We start from the raw sequence: 20,531 nt of genomic DNA, 5'->3' as shown, positions 1-20,531 counted from the left end.
TCTGTTTTTTACTAGGGAATAGTATGCATATGCCTTTTTTAGTCATAATAACTGTTAAATATTTCAGTAAATTTCTGCTTTGCTTGATTCAATGTTCCAAAGAGCAATACAATGTTCAAAACCTGTCTGAGGAATCTTGTAGGAATGTCTTATTACAAGACAGTGTTTCATAACAGAAAATAAAACAAAACAATACCTGAATTCCCAGTCTTATGAAATTTAAGTTGTCTGAAATGAACTAAGAAAAATACTGTTTATCCAGAAGTTAAACAATGAGCACAACATGTATCTGAGAGAAATTAAGATTAACTTGTTCTACTACAGTAAAATACATGGGATATATCATCAGATGTCTGGCTCTGAGCACAGAGGGAGGTTTCTACTAATTGTCTGTTTCTCATGGCAAACCCAAAGGAAACAGATTTCAGCTCACAGCAAGATGTCTGAAAGAATGGAAACAACAGAATCAACATAAATCTATTTTTAACAGAAGGTAAAACACTGGGACAGAGGAAGGGCAGCTCATGAGATGCATTTTTGGTAGGCAGGCATGTGTGCCAGACATCTGCTTAGGCAAAACACTAAAACAAGTACTAAAAAACCCCCAAAACCTAATTTAATGGAGTTTTAAGAAAAGCAGAGTGATTTCTCAAAAGATGGTTCTGGAAAGAAGGAAATATTTAGTCAAAGTCAAAACTGGGGAATTGACAAATTATATTGAGTGGAAATTTAAAGACATTGGTTTAAGTGGATTTAGACCATGTTACAAAATATTTGAAATAGGAAGATTTGCTAGAACCCTGTTGAAAGATATTGGACATTGTTGAAATCCATGCTCATGCAAATAGTGGGATAAATTTGTTTTTACATGCAAGCAGACAACAACAACTCAACATAAGATATACACAAGTAAAAAGTTTTATGCACCAAAACTTTCCTCATCACAAAGTCCATGCACCATTCTTAAACCTTATTGTATTTTAAAACTTGTTTTGAGTTGTTTTTTTTTTAATAGGGTGTGAGTTATGAATGCAAGTTATCATTAGACATTTTTCTTTTTCCCTATGACAAAATTTTTGTTATTTTGGAATTTTTGTTTCCATTTGCTTTAAATACATATTTAATCTCTATTAAGAGATTAAATAATTTTCCTCTTTCAATTAACTAATTCAAGTTTAAGTGTTTTAATTATACCAATCTTTCTACACCAAATTTTTCTTTAGCGACATCTAGAAAGAATTTTATATTCATTTTTTTTTATTTTTATATTTTTCAGCTGAGCAGACTAATCCTTTCAAAGGTTTATTAATTTTATAATAAAAAGATTTTTTTAAAAAAATCCCACAAAAACCAACAAAAAATTTTCTCACTTTAATCAGATGTTGGCTGCTATCAATTATTAATAATATTGACTTCCTCTAGCACTTCATGTGGCCAAACATCAACAGTCTGCTGATACCTATACAAAACTTTAGCCTCAATATTTACTTTCTTATTTTATAAAAAAAATGACTCCTAGCCATTTTGATACTGGAATTCACCCAACTGCATTAACACTAAGAAAAACTCAACCAATATTAGAAACATATTAATGTCAGACTAGGAATATAATTATTGTACCACATTGCATGTGGTATTTTGTTCATATCACAAGACTGTGATATGAAATGCACAGCTTGAACTGATTTCCTGCCAGCATGATTAAAACTTGTTGACTTGCAGATAAAGTGCTTTGAGATAATCTGTCATACATGGATTCCAAACATGGATCATCTGAGATAAGGTAAAAAATAGTTTGCCAAATAATATACTGAGCAAAATAATAAAGAATATTGTTGTAAGAGGAAGTAATCTCTTTACTAATTAGTTCCCACCACTTCTTAAATTGCATTTGAAATTCTGAGTGTAATTTGCTATTATTCAACATAATTCAATAATTGTTAAAAATATTTTACCTAATTTTACCTCAAGGTTTATCATGTATATCTTTAAGACAGCCAAAATTAGTCATAATGAACCTCACCTTCTTTCACTCTCTGCCTGAAATGTCCTTGAAATTTTCTTTCCTGCAAGCTAAGCTCTCCCCTCCAAGATCCCTTCTGGTCATCCTCACCCTGCCCAGCATGTGTCTCTCTGGCTGTTGTTGACCAAGTATTTTCGTGTTATTCCTACTGAGAGACTGATTTCTCCTCTACTGCATCTTCCCTTTGTGTGTCTCACTCCTACTTTACATGGCTCCTCTGTTTCAGTGGGTGTGACCTGTGGCTGAGTCAAAGGCCTTTCCATATTCCCCTGGTATCAATGGCCCTTCAGGCGTCCCCCATCTCTTCTCATCTTTAGTTTCCCAAGGGACACTGTCCCAGATCTTGGGGAATGATCCCTGTCCCACAGCTGACTTCTGTACACCTGTGCTTTTGGTTGTACAGGTCACACATTTTGCCATTGGTTGTGAGGGAAGAAATTACCAAGAAGGAAGCTGTCATCATTGTTAATATCTCTTAGCAGTCCTATTTTTGCAAGGACATAATGCTCATCAAATACTTATCAGTTGCTCCTGGGAGTTAGTTTTTCAGGGGTTTTGTTGGTTCTTTTTTTGTTTTGGTTTGGTTTTTTTTCTGTCATGACAGTGGGCACTGATTCTTTCCCCCTCCCCTAAAACAGTAAATATTTTTGATTTTGACTCTCTCAAATTTCACTCCTGTCAGCTGATCTAATGGTTGTGACAAGCAGAAAGAATTGAACTGGATCTTTCCTTGCATCATGTTTCCTGCAAGATGCATCTTGTAGTAAACCCCATAGATTTAGGAAAAGCACCATGGAGGATATGAACAATAGGAATGCTGAAACAGCAAAAGAAAATTCCTGTTTTCCTGTCCTCCACCCCTTAACCTACCTCTGTAACCCTATAAGGCAATGTCATGTTAACCCCTTACCCATTGGTCAAGCTTGGATCCTTTCCAACCCTATAAAAGAAGCATACTGTACCCCATTAGTGGAGAAAGAAGAAGAGCAGAGACCCTTCACGGACCTCCCCAAATAAAGCCATCTTCGTGGAACAGCCTGCACCTTCTCCTTCTCCTCTCTCTCCGTCTGCTGCAGCCTCAAGCCCAGGGCACCACTACCTAGCAAGCAGAGCTGAAATCCTGAGAGCTTGCAATCACTATAGAGCTGATAATCACCATGCTTGCTGGATGGTAGCCCTGCGGTCTTGGCATGAGCGAGCGAGCTTCGGGCACCCGGTCCCTACCCAGGGACTGAGCTCCTGAGCCCTAGTGCTCTGCTTTATGATAAGGCCAAATAAGAGGCTTTATTACATCTGATTTGCAAGATCTAGTGCTAAAAATAGTCTCAAGTCATGAACAAACGTGGACCTGGTGCTTTACCCACTAACATATCCAAGGCTTGCTGGACTTGTGCAATGTTTACACCTACATTCCCCTGACTCTTTAGATACCTGTGGGCTTTCCACTGTGCCCCTGATTATAAATTCTAATATGAAGAGCAAACATATCAGTAGTCACTCAACAGATTGCATAATTATTTCATTAACACAAGTTCAAACTCTCTGTGCACAGCTTCTTCAAAGAACTATACAGCTTAATGTGCAGCTACTTAACTCCCTATTTACTAAAAATATCAATGGCAGCTGGCAGCAAACATTTTTTTTAATTAAAGGTTCTGGCTCTTACAGTTTTACATAATGGCAAAAAATGAAATTTCTTCATGTTTTCAGAAAAGAAAAAGACTGTTTTGAAAGAACACCCTCTCCTTTTAAAGAACTATGATTTCATCAATTTATCAACAGGTGAATTTCTGTATTTACTACCTAATCATCTTCATAACCTTGATGCCTTGAAGATGTCATGAGACAGGAGATTTTCCCAATATGTGTAAAGTGTTGGGATCAAAGCAAAGAGAACTTAGAGGTTTCTTCAGCAATTTCATCCCTGGGCACAAGCTGGTCCCATTATTCAGAAGGCATCCAGAGCCTGTGAGCATGGCTGCAAACTGCAAACTGCTTTCTGTACTGAGAGAAGGTTGCAGGGAAGGAAGGGGGGATGAGGAAATGGAGCAGAGGCTGCCCTTCAGCACCATTAATCCAATTCCACTATGTGGACCTAAATACCAAACTAAATTCTCAGTTCCATGTATGAAAGCAGGAAGGGGCCACTCCAGTGAGGAGCTGGGTTTCTGGAGCACAGTATCCTTGTGCCCCATCTTCAGGATGTGTGTGAAGATGCATATGTGACTCAATTTAAGGTCATTCGTGAGAGCCAGGAGATTGTTCCCACAGGATAGTTAATAATTGCTGGATAAGTGGTAAATACAAGGTGCAAACAAATTAAGAATCCTTGTATGGCTGTGCTCAGCCAGTGTTGATGAAGTACCATGATTTACATTGATTATTGTAAAAAACAAACCAATCAAACAAACCCTACCCTCACACACTGCCACTCTGGTGATGCTGTGTACCTCCCCCCAGAGTGTGGGAAGTCCAGTCTGTCCACACAGCCAAGATCAGCTTGTGTGAAACTCCAGGGAATATCAGGCTACTTACTCTGGTTCTGTGAGGGGAGTTGTCTCATTTGGCTCATTTACTGGACTCCCATCTTCATGGCTGGTAATTCTTTCATCCTCTGTTCTCATTTCCACTATTGGCTCTTTTGATCCATCTTTCCTAAAAATTATTAAAAGAGTTTTAGTCTCTTATCATCACATTAACTACGTACATTGCACTTAAAGAATTACTAAGATCCTTTCTCTCAAAAGTTGGCAAAGAAAAGGCAGAACTAATTATCAGTGACTAACACCACCAAGACACATTTAACAGCGTGTTCCCAATTCCTTGAAGTCTTCAAAGCATCCTGTATCCATGGTTACTGCCCTAACTCTGTAAACACGATGAATTAGCATCTCAAAAGAGCATTTTGTTTATGACTAATAATAAGGTGACAGCTTCTTCATGGGAATAGATGTAAACTTCCTTAACCTAGTATCCTTAACCTAGTAAAATAATGATTGGACTTGATGCCTAGTTATATTTGAACTTTTCTGGCAGTGTTAAAGAGCTGTTATGTGAGTATATACACCACAAAAGTGTGCTTTAATCTCCTGGATTGTGACAACCCCAGCTGCCATTGATGCAAAGAGCCCTTGTGTGGTAAAAATCAAAGCCCTTCTGCTTTTACTGGTAGAATAAACTGTTTCTACATCATATTTCCCCCATTTGAGGAACAGCTAGTCTCTCAAGTAAGTAAATGTACAAATATTGTGCTAATTAAACAATTAATTATAAGGAGATGGAGCTGTGAGTGCTGTCATAATGATTTTGTTGGTAACCAAAGAATCATAGAATAGTTTGGCTTAGAAGGGACATTTGTAGGTCATCTAGTCCAATGCCCCTGCAACTAGCAGGGACATCTTCAAACAAATCAGGTTCTTCAGAGCTTCATTCAATCTGACTTTGAATGTTTCCAGCAATGGAATGTCTACAACCTCTCTGGGCAACCTGTTCAAATGTTTCACCATCCTCATTGTAAAAAGCTTTTCCTCATGTCCAATTTAAATCTGCCCACTTTCACTTCAAAACCATCATCCCTTCCTTGTAAAAAGTCTGTCCCCATCTTTTTTCAAAAATTCCTGTTCAAAGGGACGCAGAAAAGTCTTTATCTCAGCCTGACCTCAGAGAGGTCCTCCATCCCTCTGATCATCTTTGTGTCCTCCTCTGGACTTGATCCAACAAATCCATGTCTTTCCTTTACCAAGAACTGCTGAGCTGGATGCAGCATTCCAGGTGAGGTCTCACCAGAGCAGAGGGGCAGAATCACCTCTCCTGAATTTCTGGTCATGCTGCTTTTGATGCAGCCTGGGACACCTTTGGCTTCCTGGATGTGAGCACACATTGTTGGCTCATGTTCAGCTTTTCATTAACCAGAATCCCCAAATCCTTCTCTGCAGGGCTGCTCTCAGAAATATGGACCTGATTTGGAAATATCTGTTCACTGCCACAAAGTATTAACAATGCATACTAATTAACAATACTTATTTAAAGTAATAATTAACTTTTATACAGTTTTGCTCTCAAAAAGATCAGATAATACCTGAGATATATATATACACACACACATACATATATACATATGTATACATATGTATACATATATATACACACATATATATATATACATATATATATATATATATATACACACACACACACACACACACACACACACACATATATATATATTTACAAAAAAAGCCCCTCTTTTGATGAAAATATTTTCTTCCTATATCCTGGAAGAGCATCAGCTGCAGTCTACAAACAGAGGGTAACTGAGTTACAATTACTTTTATATTTAACAGGTTCTTTTCTGGACTGGCATGTTGTAGGGATCTGTTAGACTGCTACAGGCCACACCAAAGACCTGGCTAAATTCTTCTCTAATTCATATCTCACATTTTCATACTGTTTCTTCAAGATAATGGATAAAACAGGCTTTTGCCACAAGATGTATCAGGAAAACTCTACCATACTCTGACAGGTATCCTTAAGGAAAATCTTTGTAGGTTATTAAGAATGTAGCCCAGATAAAGAAATAGTGTGAAGAAGAATTAATAAGTAAAAGTCTAAAATATTTCTGTCTATTAAAAAACCCCAGAATTGCATGCGCTTGTTTATTTCTGCAAGTGACACTTAAGATACCCATATAGATACAAAGTTCCTTTTGGTAGATGATGCACTTAACTTTCTTGGCTACCTCATACCTGGGAAAAGATCAGGGATCAAAGTTGGACTGGTGGATGGATTGGTGAGTTCTTCTTGCTTTGTTGATACATCGACAGTCTTACAAACAGTATTGCATGACAAAAGGACTAAAAAAGATGTTACTTGTGACCAGCAGTCATGTATATTTACAGAAGGTAGAAACTGTAGCATTTCAAATTTTAAGTGATTTGTAGGAAATCCATTATGTCATGGGTGTCTGTGTCTGTTACATGGATTATACCATCATCATTCATTACACATAGAACATTATTATTTACTATATATATATTAGGCAATACCAGTTACCATGTTATAAATTTAAATGTTGACTCTTCAAGCTTTTCCTGGGAGTTTAGTCTGACAGTATATTAATGCACAGAATAGGCTAAAATAAGAACTGTCCCAAATATTTTAAGGCCTGACTGACTGAAGACCATTCTGACAAGGAAAGAAATATGATAAAATAACATAGCTGTTCTTGCAAAAGAAGGGCAACAGAAGAATTAATATCAAGAGACGAGCTCGGTGCTTTTTTGGGACAGCATGGAATGGCATTTGGTAATGAGATGCTGATAGCAAGGTATAAACTGCTGTCAAGTGACATTTCCAACTTTATCTCCCTAAGGTCTTCCCATTTAGGAGAGTCTGTACACCAATTTACAGTTGGCCACTCCTTGAATGGGAAACTTAAGCATAAACTGCAGTGCTGTGCTCAACAAGAAAGGACAGCTGGGTCAGGGCCAGAAGCTTCACATCTTGATTCTATTGATTGGACAGGCTGGCTTCACAGGATGGAAAAAACACTGCTAGTCTTCTCTCACTGTCAGATGTGAAGAATTAGGAAATAGCTAGTTTATGTAATTTCTTCTATTTAGAAGCATTATGAGTACTTCTGTGCTCTCTCACAACTCTGGTTTTGTCCTGTGGAGTTGTTTCTGAAATGTCACCTCTTTCAAGAAGAACCCAACTAAGATGTGTAGCCAAGTGACCTAAGAAAGACACAGCCTGAAACCAAATAGCCAGAATTAAATCCCAAAAAGACACTTACACCTCTACTACTGGCAATGGAGACCCCTGCTCAGCTATGAATAATGAGGGCTGCAAGATCTAGTATGCTCTACATCCATCTGAAAATGGATGAGACTTAGGAAGCTGAAGGATAATGAACAATAAAGTCTGACTATTGGGAGAGGCACATAGCAGTTGGACCAGCAAATGTAATTTAAACCACATACAGACAGTATTCTCACAAATATTATTGTGCATGTGTAAGTTGCCTACCAGATGAACAGGATGAGAAAATTATGGGGTTTTTTCTAGTAAAAAAAGAGAAATGTTTAAAATTAAGGCCCATATGTAATCTTCTTTCTAGTTTACTTATTGAAAACTCAGTAAATGTCACATCTCTAAAGTGTGATTATTTTATGTAATCAGTAGTTGAACTGTTTTACCAGAGATCTCACTATCCACTCTAATAATTTAAGAGACCATATTTTCACCATATTTTCATCAATGATCAGTTCATTCACATTTGAGTGATGGAGTATTCACTACAAAAGAGTATTTGTGAGAATCAGTATTATTTCCTACTCATGTTTTGCAATCATTGACTGTTGCCATAGAGAACAACCACTCACCACCATTTCACCAACATCCAACTCAAAACTCCTATTTAAAAAAAAAAAAAAAAAGACAAGATCTTTCATTCCTAAAGCCCACAGACAAGAATCAAGGTTTTCCATCAAGTGCTATATCTAAGAAGAAAAACTCTCTCAAGGATTTTCTATAATACCATGTCCTTCACTCGTGGATTTACTGGCACTGTCACAGCCATAGGCTGCGTTTCTGGGTGTTAGCAGCTCAAAGACGGATTTGCAGAAATGGAGTTACAATGATCCATTACCTGCTTCTCATGAACCAAATCTGTGTCTCCAACTAGTACTGAATTACAATTGATTTCCTTTGTGTCGAGCTGGACAAAGAGGTCATCCTAAACTGAGCTACAGTATATTTCTTTTTTGTGTCTCAACTTTTCTTTTAAAGGCAATAAACAACTCTACACACTTCAGAGAAGCACTTTTCCAAGTAGTAGAAGCATTTTATTAATTCCCTTTGCGACACCACAAAATGGCCATAAAGTTAATGTAAGTTGGACAGCCAACTTTTTCTTTTAAGGATGTTTCCAACCCACGTGATTAATACTCACAAGTAAGCAGCTTTTCCTTCTTCCAGTTCTTTACTTTTCCCACTTGAACCACTCTTCTTCCCACAGATTCTCCTGGTGATGCACATGAGCAATCCGCATTGTCGTACAAAGAAGCAGCTAACATCAGTCACAACCAGGATTAACAAAAGGGCTGCCACTCCCAGGCCAATGACAGCACCAAGTCCAAGACCATTAAAAAGAGTGTCTTCAAGGAAAGAAAATTAAGATATATTAATAACACTAATCCTAAAATGTAATTTTCTAAGCTGTTGGTCAGGAGAGTAAAGAATGTTTAGGAATGAGCCATTCAGAAATTATTGGAAATAAACAGTTCTGATGATTATATATAGTACCTGATTAAAATCACAAAAAACCTCATTTCTTCTGCATAATATTTTCCAAAAGCCAAAATTCCAGTAAGTTCAAAAAACATAAATTTCATTAATTAATAGCAAATAATATCACATCTTAATATTCCATTACTCAGAGTATCAATGAGCAGCCTAAAGAAAATATTTTCAGTGTTCAACATGAACATTGATATAAGTTATCTTTTCTGCGTTTCAAATACAATTAATTAGCAGTGATGGTAAGCAGAATTACTGAAAGATTTAAGAGACTGGCAAACCAGTATTTATTCTTGTAATTTTCTGAATTAGAGTGAAAAATAACTTAATTCAAGTTATTTAATCTGCAAACAGTTGCACGCACTTAGTCTTAAATAATTTAATATGGGGAAAAATATGCGTATCGTCAAATGATTATAGGGTCAGGACCTCATCTTGTTTAGTCTTGTACCTTGAAAATGCAATCATACACTTCAAAATAAAAATATTCCACACCTGATCTTGCTTTCTGTGTTTGAATTTTGAGAGCTGATGTTTAGCTAATTTTATTTCATTACAAATTTCAGGAAAAATAATGCTTTGCCTCGGTTGATATTCCTATGTAGCAATGTTGTAGCAATGCTACAAACTCTTTGGAATAGTTTGATTCTCAGGTGTCTGTGAATTCAGATGAGGCTTATATAGAAGAGGATTTGTATCTGATCATTGTCTAGGGGAAAAAAAGGCCCATGCACCCAGCTAATTCAAGAAGATGACAAACCAGCTCAGCTATCGGACAGTGACAATTTCCTGGTGTGAGACTGTGCCCAGTAAACCCCAGGGGAGCGGAACTGGGTGAGTTTGCCCCTGGGTGTTGCACATCAGCATTGCTTCCCTGGCTGTCCTGTGCCCTGGAGTGATGCCTGAGCCAGCACCACTCACTGGGACATTTCCATCTGCTGCTCTGCCTGTTGCCAAAAAAAGAGTAAGATTATTCTGACCAGAGATTACTTGAACTGTTGTAACAGACACCAAACAATTTCATAATGTAATATAATATAAATATTTTAACTGGGTTACTAATATCATCATCCTCCTCTTTCTCTTCCAACTCCCCTATACACTATAGATTGTTTTCAGATTAAGCACAGATTTTCATGTTTTTGCTAAACAATTTTAATGATAAAATATTTACCACTTCAAATGTAATTTGAAATTTATCCTAAATCAATAAATATATATTCTTTGTCTAGTCTTTGTTCAGAACTCTAAAATGGAAAAGTAAAAACTTTTTTCAAAAGAAGGGGAGCCTTTATTTTTAAGCAATTGACTTCATTGTCTATTTTATGGGTTGTTTTATTTTAGAAATTATCTTCACAATGTTATTATACAGCAAACTAGAATTCAATGTATATACTTCCATGGATGGATAAGCAGAAAAACAGACATATTATTTCAAAGTTATTTTCCTTTGTTCAGAAGGACTCTAAAACCACTACACAAATTATAAAAATAATGGTGCATCAATGAAATGATTTATCATTTATGCATTGCCCCATCAGCAATGTCAAAACTTGATGTTTTAAATTTTTATTTTCTTTTTTAAACAACAGCATTCATATTTAAATATTATACTTTGTGATATGTCTTTCAAAACTTATTTTATACCTATATCCACCCACATATTTGGTGAATTCCTTTGTAACCTTCAGTAATTTTTTTTGCCAGTATGAAATGTCAGAAAATACAAGTAGATATTTAATTCCAGTTTATTAAAAAGCTCATATATTTCAATTACTGGTATTATTATAATACCAGTAAATTTTATAGTCAGCTTTAGAGCCCTCATACAGTGAGGTCTTCTCAACCATCAACTAGAATGTGAAGGAGAAAAATTAGGGTGATTTAATCCAAATTTTGAAAGAAATTCAGGGTTTTTTTACTGTTTTTTTTCTAGGAGTATTTTCTTAATAAAGTGTTAAAAAGTTTTTACTATGAAGAGATACATTTTCCACTGCTGTGAACAGCACTTTCAGTGTCCTTGGAACAGTGTGAAATGTCAAGGTTCTCATTCTAAGTGATCCAGGGGCAGAAATGACTACACAGTATCTTCACTGGCAAGTGAAGGGAATGTTTACAGTTGCAATATTGCTCCTTTGTTTTGCCATAGTTCCCATAGTGGAACACTCTGTTTTTCCATTTTTAGTTTTCCTTGTATGGGTGCTGCATATTTCTCCATCTCTTCATGGCTGATGATTTCCTTTACATTCAGCATTCCCCATCCTTGCTGCTGCTCTACCAGTCCTAAGTAATTTTTTTCCGTCTTGAAACCCTTTTGTTCTTGCAGATGTCTGTAACTCCAATTTATTAAAATTATCAACACTTTTCCAACATTTCTCTCCTTTCTTTCCTGCGCCCCAAAAGTGAGAGCAACATGGCCAAATCCAGAGGTGAGGTGAGGAGCATGGCTCTGATCAGCCTTCTCACCTGTCTGAGGATCTGATGTACTTCTGAAAACAGATAGAAACTGGACAGCCTTGTTCTTTAAATCTACCTGTGTTATGGTTTATCTTTAATCTTAATGAAAACATACAAAACTAGTTTTTTAGAAGTTTATCTGTGGCTTAACTCTGTTCTTTCTCGAATTGCTTTGATTTTGTACTTGCCTATCCGCTCCCACCAAAGTCAGATGTAAAATTAGTCCCAATAACTATTAAAGCAGATGAAGGCCTCTCCTCACAGGTTTCAAAAATCATATCCTGATATATATGTAATTTCAAAACAATGTGCTTTGTTTCTTTATATGTTAAGACATCAAAAGAAGTTTTAATTCTGTGACAGGATGAAATATCAATTTCATACTACAAACATCCTTCCCACCAACTTTGACAAGCAACTTTGTTATCAAAATGTGTTGCCTTAAATTAAAATAAATTATTATATTGTTATTGTTATTATAGTTATATCAAAGAAGCTATTTTAAATATTTGGTGTTTTTCCAGCTTTCCAGTATATATCAAACAAACTCAAAATAGTAGCTCTACTTTGTGCTCTAAAATAAAAAAGTATTTATGCATTATATAGCTTTTTTTTCCTAGTTGAACAAAACCACTTTAAATCACAAAAATTCAATGTTAATGTGAAAGAATCAGTTCTTAAAAACTTTTTGAAAATGTTTATTGTACACCTGACTTAGTTATCTAACTATAGAGGGCCTTTTAAAACACTTCTTGTTAAAAAGAAAAAAAACAGGGAAGTACAAGTTCCATAGTTCTGAATGAGTTTTAATTGTAATTTGTTAAAAATATGCTAAATTGAAAAGGATATGTTTATTTAATACACAATGTGGCATAAGTAATGTAACCCCTTGACATGATGATGAAGGAAACTGACAACTTAAAGATACTTTTTTCACCCACTTCTTCAAATAAATGATCATCAATGAATGGAAATAAGATTTAAAAACTTCCAGAAATGTAAAAAATAAACTAAAAGAAAGCCAAAAGCAAGTTTCTACAAATGTCATTGAAAGTTTTGGCAATATTCAATTTCTTCTTATTAAATAAGTTATGTTATTATTTCTAATAATTTCTAATGAGATAATTGAACATTTTTTCAGGAATCGTTACTTGATGAGAACGAGGAATGAAGAGCTTTGGTAAGTAAAAAGAAATTTTCCAGTGAAAAGAACTAAGTGAAAGGATACATTTTCTGGACTCTCAAATGTAAGTTCAGACTAAATTCCTGTAAGGTTCTGCACCAGATACTCTAAGGGAAGCAGGTCAAAAGGGAGAATCTCCATCAGGGTATGTGTGTACAGAATCAGAGAATGGTTTGGGTTGGAAGGGACGTTAAAGCTCATCTCATTACAACTCCCTCTAGACCAGTTTGCTCAGAGCCCCAGCCAACCTGGCCTTGAACACCTCCAGGGTTTGGGCATCCAGAGCTTCCCTGGGCAGCCTGTGCCAGTGTGCAGCTCTGCTTTACATATGGCAAAATAAGGGTTTTGCTTCTGCACAGGAAAAAAACAGGCAACATTAATATATTAAGACTGATGTTAAAGGGACCTCTGTCCTCTGAGGTGACAGAATTTCTCTGTGCTCTTACAGAATCACATTGTATATATTTAATTACTGCTACAATAAAATAGTAATTACAAACTTTATAACAAGCACTCTGTGTGATCCTGGGGGGTTGGATAAGGTGACGTCCAGATGTCCTTTTCCCACCTTCAGTGATACTAAGTGTTGTTGGGGAGAAAAAAGCACGTTAGCAACTTCTTGCGCATTATTCCCTTCCCTCCTCCTTAGAAGGCATGGAATGAAGTTAAGATGAAAGATAGATGATTATCCAAACCTCCCTTTTACAGTAATTTGAGTTTTTAAGGAAAAAAAAGCAATGCTGTAAAATACTTTCCTAGCTTACAGGGCAACACCTGGCTGCTTCAAACGCATGGTGCAGAGTTAAGATACATGTTTTTCTTTCTTTCAAGATAGTCAGAAGATAAAGTAAACTGCTCTCAATCTAAAGGAAAAATTTGAAAATTATGATCTAACTAGAGGGCAAAATTGAAATACTGCACTAGGTCATGGCAGGAAAAAAACATTCTTGTTTATCAAGCTGAACTACACTTTTGTATTGACCCTTAAAAATATGCCCAAACATGTTGGTTATTTCTGCTCTGCCTCTGAATATTATCTTTGATTTTATATCTGATATGGAACTTTTCTTAGCCTCAAAGTCTTACAAAATGTGTATACTTACCGAAAACCTCTAAAAAGACAGAAAGTACAGGTCTTAAAATTCTTTATCCATTGATGAGCACCAAAGAAATCATAATGCAGTACCAAAAAATTAAACAGCTCTACAAAATTTTCTACCAGTTAACAGCAAAACAGTGGCAGCCCATGACCAAAAGAAGTAAAGAACCAGTGATCCCTCCTTGCTACCCAAAGAAGCTCCAATACTTTGACTGCCAGATCCAGAGCTGCATGACCTGTTTTTAGCAATTTATATCGATAAAAGTTTTCTTTTGAGCCAGGTAAGTGCCCAGAAGCATTATGTCTTCCTTCAAATGAAATAAACAAATTGTTACATTTGCAACATCAGCTTGCAAGAAATCATTGGGATTCTATGCAACATTTACTGTGGGACTGTTTGATGCAAAAGAGAATGTGACAGTAAGGTGCATTCTTTTCTATCCCATTTCTTAAAGCAAAAAGATGCTAACAAGGCCAGAATCAACATTAATTGTAATGTTTTTCTTCCTGAGTGGTTTTTCCTACAACTGTCTGCTAGGACAGATTCTGCTGAAGGGCAGTGGACAAACACATGGATGTGTGCTCTGAGCTGCTGGACTGAGTAATGTGTTCCGACAGATACACTTGACACACAACTTTGAAAAATAAGGAGACATTACTACTGGCTTCCTCTAACTTTCTTCTACTCGTCAGTGACAGCTCTTCATAGTGTCCCCATCTCAGATGAAGTCTGAGCTGCACTAAGTCAGGGGAGTCTGTGGTGCCACCGGGACTATCAGTTACAAAGATGTGAGCTACTGAAATAAGTGTGTCTAAAAGGTTGTACTTTTCTGATGCTTATCTAAGCAAAGGAGTTTTTCTTCATTATGGCTGAGGTCCTCTTGCCAACAAATTTTCTGAAATGGATTTTTGCCTTTAAATTTTACAGGAAAATGTCTTGTATTATGAGTCTCTCAGGATACTGAGTAAGTAGGACTTGAATTCACATCTCCTCTAATGGCCTTTAACAACATTTTTCATAGCCAGATGTCTTAATAGACATAAATGCAATAGCTAAGTGTAAGAAATGCAGTGTAAATAGCAGCTTGAGTATTTCTGGCGACTGTTTTGTCTCTGTGGTCATTGAGGAATAACAAGGGAAAGGATACTAAAAACCCTTTCTTTACTACAAAAAGGATTCTGTGTTGTGAAAATGTTCTCTGGCATTGTCATTTACTATTTTTTTAAGCAAAGTTTTAAAAAAATATATCCTTTGCATAATCAAAGTATCCCTAAGCAGACTTCAGTAGCATTTCTAATATGCCTAAGTGATCCATTTACAGCTACAGCAGCTTTTTCCTTGTATTTACTCAGTCATCATAGTAAAGGTATTTTTTTTAGCATTGTCTCCTTCCATGGGAAGCCCCAGAAAACATGCAGGCAGAGAGATCCCAGTCCTCCTGTGCCTTGAGAGGGAAAGGCTGCACTGTGGGTTCATGGCATCAGCACTGCTCCCAGGTTTTGGTTTTCAGTAGATTTGGGAAAATAAGTTTCTGTGTCCCACTTTCCTCCACTCAAGCTGACAGCAGATTTACTGAACACGTCTCTTGGAGGAGTTCCTAAGAACCTCTGCAGATTAATTAAGATTGATGTGAGTATTGAGAACATACACTTAAGTGTGGTTTCAGTACTGCTATTACATAAAAGGATAAATTATTTTAATTGCTTCATGTAGGAGAATTCAAAACCATGCTGTGCATATACCACAGAGACATGGGAAATTTTTCCATCTTTATAGCGGATGACAACCCTAAGTAGAGTATTGCAACCAGGAGATCTGAAAAAGAGTCAAACTATCTTAGGATTTTATTTAAATTGAGAAAATATTTCAAGTTTGACAGCATTTTCTATAAGACCTCTGTAAATTCAAGCACAACAGTTTTAAGAAGTAATACTCTGAATATTATATTAAATATATAATTATTTTATAGCATTAGCTACAAAAAGAGAAGTTTAGTATTATAAAGCTGCCAGTACATGGTGCATGTTTTTACTTTAAAAGGTTCAGCCACTACAACTGCAACTTCCAGCAGAGTCCTGCTTGGTAGGGCAGCTTTTCCCAGTATTAAAACTTCCTTTGGGGATACAACTTCAATCAGGCAGATTAAATCAGAATGGATCAAGCTCATGCTGCATATTTATACAGACAATGCACATACTTGCTTCACTAGTGCAGTAGCATGGCAGCCACCTAATATGAGCAAAACTTAAAATTCATGAATTATAATTTTAGTGACTTTGATGATTGTGGTGGAGTGGGGATTTTTGTTTGTTGGGTTTTGCATTTTTCTTTTTTTTTGGTTGTTTTGTTTGGTTTTTTTTTTTTGTTTTGGTGTTTTGTTAGTTTGGGTTTTTAAAAATATTCACTATTGGATAAAACCCTATAGTTAAAATGCAGATACAACACAAAAAAATATCTCTGCAGATACAAAATACATCATGTAGATAATACAAGAAAAAAAGAGCATTTATCAGCAATAAAGAAAATACAGATATTAATGCTTTAAGTCAGTTTTCTTTATTACAAAAAATGAAGACAGAAGTTGCATGAACTAAAATGAACTTTGAACAACAGATGAAAGACACACTAAGTTACATATATTTCTTGATATTGTGTTTGGAAAGGTGCTGAGGGACATCACAGGTACACCATGCACACGTTCTTCAGGGAAAAAGCAGAGATGACAACAAGTGTTGCATGCATGAAAAAAATCAGTGGAGCAAAATGGTGGTGAATTATGAACAAGATAAAAATAAGCAATGTTTCACAAATTCAAATTAACTACTTTAAGTCCAAATTTTTTTCCTTGCCTTTCACACTGTTTTTAAAAACAGAAACTTACAGATGTTGCACTGTATTCAATATTTTTAACAAAATTAGCTTTTAGTACATTGTATGTATTTTCGTTTGTAATTCTGTTGGATGCATACACTGAGAAAGATTTACTTTGCTTCTATTATGGGCATTTAATACATGCATTAAAGTTAAAACTTCATGTAAATAAAATATGCACTGGAAATTGCCTCTACAAAAATATTAAATGTGTAAAATAAATATACAGAACTATTAATTGGAATATCGTACAACATAATATTATGGTGGCAAGCATTACTACCACAGCTTCTTGGGGCTTCAGACCCAATAATAAATGAACAAAAATGAATATTCCTAGCTCAGTTTCTTGCTCTTGTTGTAAAATATTTAAACTTAGCGCAGCACTCAAGGGCACAGCTTACATACAGCTACTGTTTCTAAGCAGGCAAAGTTGGTTGACCTCTACACTTGGTATTTGATGCCATCAGCTTTATATTAAGATGTCATTGACATTAAAGGGAAAAGGTGATTTTCCATCACTTATACATTATGTCTGATAAATAGATAGCAATGGAAAACTGAACATTCCTTACATGCCTGAAGAAAATGAATGGATAAAGTAAATGTGATGAGCATAAAGGAGCCCTAAATATAGGAAAGATTTCAGTGATGTCATTATACACCTCAGAAGCTACATTTCTCTATATGATAGTCAATTTGCATCCTAAAAGTAACATTTGATTTTTTTTCCTTTGCTCCTAAAATTCCTGAAAAAATAAAAAATCAGAAATCATCAACATACTGGACAGCAGATAGAGAATTGGCAACTATTAGCACAATCACAAATTGTATACAAATCTCCATTATGTCTTAAAAAAAAAAAAAGAAACCTCAACAACTGTTTTTTCAGGCTAGTTAATTTTACATTTGCATACACATTTGAGTGGTGCCTATGCAGGTTTCCATGATGGAGACAGAGTACATGGTAAGACCCTTAAAACTGACTGAGAATTGGTCATAAGGTTATGTGTACAATTAAATCACCATATCTGTTAATCTTTTAAATAAATATTGTTCACATGAATATAATATTTTTTGCATCAGTGCTTGGCCTTATAATTTCACAAAAAACATTAAATCAAATGTTATTTTGTAATTTGGTAATAGTATGTTTTGTACACCTCAAAAAAACATTCCGAAGTTATATTTTTTACCCAATGTATGCTATATGTGTGTCTATTTCCTGGGCAATATTTTTCCTGTTTAGAGGGACAGCAATTTATATTCCAATAACCCTACAGCAGTAAAAAAATGATCACATTTGAAGTTGCATTATGCAAATACTTTGATTTGTGAACAATTTGTAAATGTTAGGAACTCGTCAAAACTCTGGAAAGAAGAAAGACAACAAATAAAATCTGATTAGGAAAGAAGCCAGCCTTAGACTCTAAAGGTTGTAAATCAGAACATTTCAAAAATACTGTTCCTTAGAGATATACTGCTATATCACAGAATAATCATTACCCCTTTTAAGTTTCTGTGCCACCAATTTGGATTTAAGGCACAAGATCAGCATAGTATATTTTAGGACTTCAGTGTTACAGACAGTTTAATATTAGCATTTCAAAATATGTGACAATGTTAAAAAAAATGTAATATTTTACACTGTCAGTCATAAGACCTAAAATCCCTTTTACAATTACAACATTTAAAGGAAAAAAATTTACTTATCTAACATTTAAATACTAATGTCAAAAGTAAATTGAATTCAATTTGTAAAGACATATTTATAATTTTAATAGAGTTTAAATTAAAATTTTAAGCTGGTCAGTCTATACCTATGAATTATAATTTAATTTGAAAACGTCTCTGTTCATTTTTTCCTCATTCTTGTCTGTAGGAAGCCAAGATTTCAAAATCTTCCAAATATTCACACAGATTGCACAAAATACTGTGAAATAATCTTGTTCTCAATTGTTTTTAAAAATACAATTATGAAATGCTCATAAAGAGAACTACAAACAAAGTTGTATTAGTCATTCATCTGAGGAGATATATGACAACCCAAGGACATTATTCTCTTCCACTTTTTCTTTCTCATTACAGAGGTTTTGGGTCACTGCCCAGAACTGCCTGGCTCTGCAGTCACATAATCCCCACAATATTGGTTTAAGTCATTCTCTTTGGAATTTGATGGGAAGAGAAGGGCCAAAAGGAAAAGATCACATTCAAAGTACTTGATAACCTCAAAATACAAAGCACAGAATAATTTAAATTGGAGCCGACCTAAAATTTCTCTCACTTAACAGAGCAAATTTATCTAGTTCCCAGCTGAAGCTACTATCATTTGGAAAAAAAGATAAGTGATCTAAATTTGTCTCTTTATCCCACTGGCATTGTGACACTGAGGATAAAAGACAACTTGCCATTCATAATGTATATTTAGCTTCTAAAATTTCTCAAGGCTTTTCATTATCTCCTTCACAGTATGTTTGGAGAGCTCACAGTCGATCAGTCTCTGAGCTCTAATTCCTATCTTGTCTTCTTATATACTTATCTGCAATGTTAGAATGACTTGCTAAGATAATAAATTTATAGCCTGTAAAGAGCTCTTCAAATGTCTTATTGGAGTAGAAAAATGATATGGGAATTTTCATTTTTCTGCTTTTCTGCATACCTGTAGTAGTGTCCAGTCTTGCTTTATTAAAAAAAATTAAGAACGGTGACAAGTATGCGGAAGGTGAAAATATATTAGACAACATTTAGTAGAGTAACATCAAGGTTTCAAATTTCAGAAAATTAGGAAAATTCTACAAAATAAGGAAATACTGGGATCAAACTGTCAGTACAATCTTATAAAATCCTATTTTATTTTTCAGTTTACGAGACAATATAAGTGTTACTCAAGACTCTTTAATCCAGTGGTAGGTGCTCATTAGTTTTGATTGGATCTGCAATTTTATTTTCTTTACTGTTCAGAACAGCAACTGTGCGTCCACAAGAGAAGATTCTGTTCTCTCATGTGCATGCAGTGCCTGTCTAACAGTGGGATCAGAATGCAAATGGGATGGGACTGCAAAGAGGAGCCCCTAGAAATAATTTGCTGCTCTCCTGGACCAAAAGGGAGTCCCAGTGTTTGTGCACCACTGAGCTCCTGCAGACTTAGATCTCCCAGTATTGGTTTCTGGTATGCTTGTACTGTGGGTTTCTTTCCCCCTTAGCATCTACTACAACACCTACTTAGTAAATATTAGCCAATCACCACTTCTTGGATGGTAAGTACAGATATCATTGCCAATTTGTTACCCACAGAAGGCAATAGTGGCAATAGTGACAGCAAACAAACATTTTCACTATCTGGATTTTCACAATGGTAAGAGAAAAAAAAAGAAAACCTCTTGCAAAGGTTCCTGCCCAAGGTGATTCTTTCACTAAAAACAAATTTAGTATTAGAAACAGAATTTGTCTGAGTTATACTCAATTGAAAATATGTTCTCAGATCTGAAAGTTTTTGGTAACTTATGTGTAGCTAGCAATTCCAAATCTGCTGTAACATAGTTAAAATGAAAAGTTTCATTTAAAATATCATCTAGCCTTCATTAGTTACATCTCTTGG

The 20,531-nt window shown here is 35.4% G+C and overlaps 1 protein-coding gene across 1 annotated transcript in view; it reads right to left on the bottom strand.

The window, feature by feature from the left end:
• Positions 1 to 20,531, bottom strand: part of NCAM2 (neural cell adhesion molecule 2) — a 271,664-nt gene that overhangs the window by 7,111 nt on the left and 244,022 nt on the right. Inside the window, exons 16-17 of the mRNA XM_066571936.1 lie at positions 8,976 to 9,180; positions 4,559 to 4,678 (exon numbers count right to left, since the gene is read on the bottom strand). Coding sequence (XP_066428033.1) covers positions 4,559 to 4,678; positions 8,976 to 9,180 — 325 coding nt within the window. The remainder of the gene's footprint in view (positions 1 to 4,558; positions 4,679 to 8,975; positions 9,181 to 20,531) is intronic.

This window comes from Molothrus aeneus, chromosome 2 (assembly GCF_037042795.1).
Source record: "Molothrus aeneus isolate 106 chromosome 2, BPBGC_Maene_1.0, whole genome shotgun sequence".
Lineage (NCBI taxonomy): Eukaryota > Metazoa > Chordata > Aves > Passeriformes > Icteridae > Molothrus > Molothrus aeneus.
Note: the sequence above shows the minus strand (reverse complement) of the source record. Positions and strands in the feature narration are given on the sequence as shown.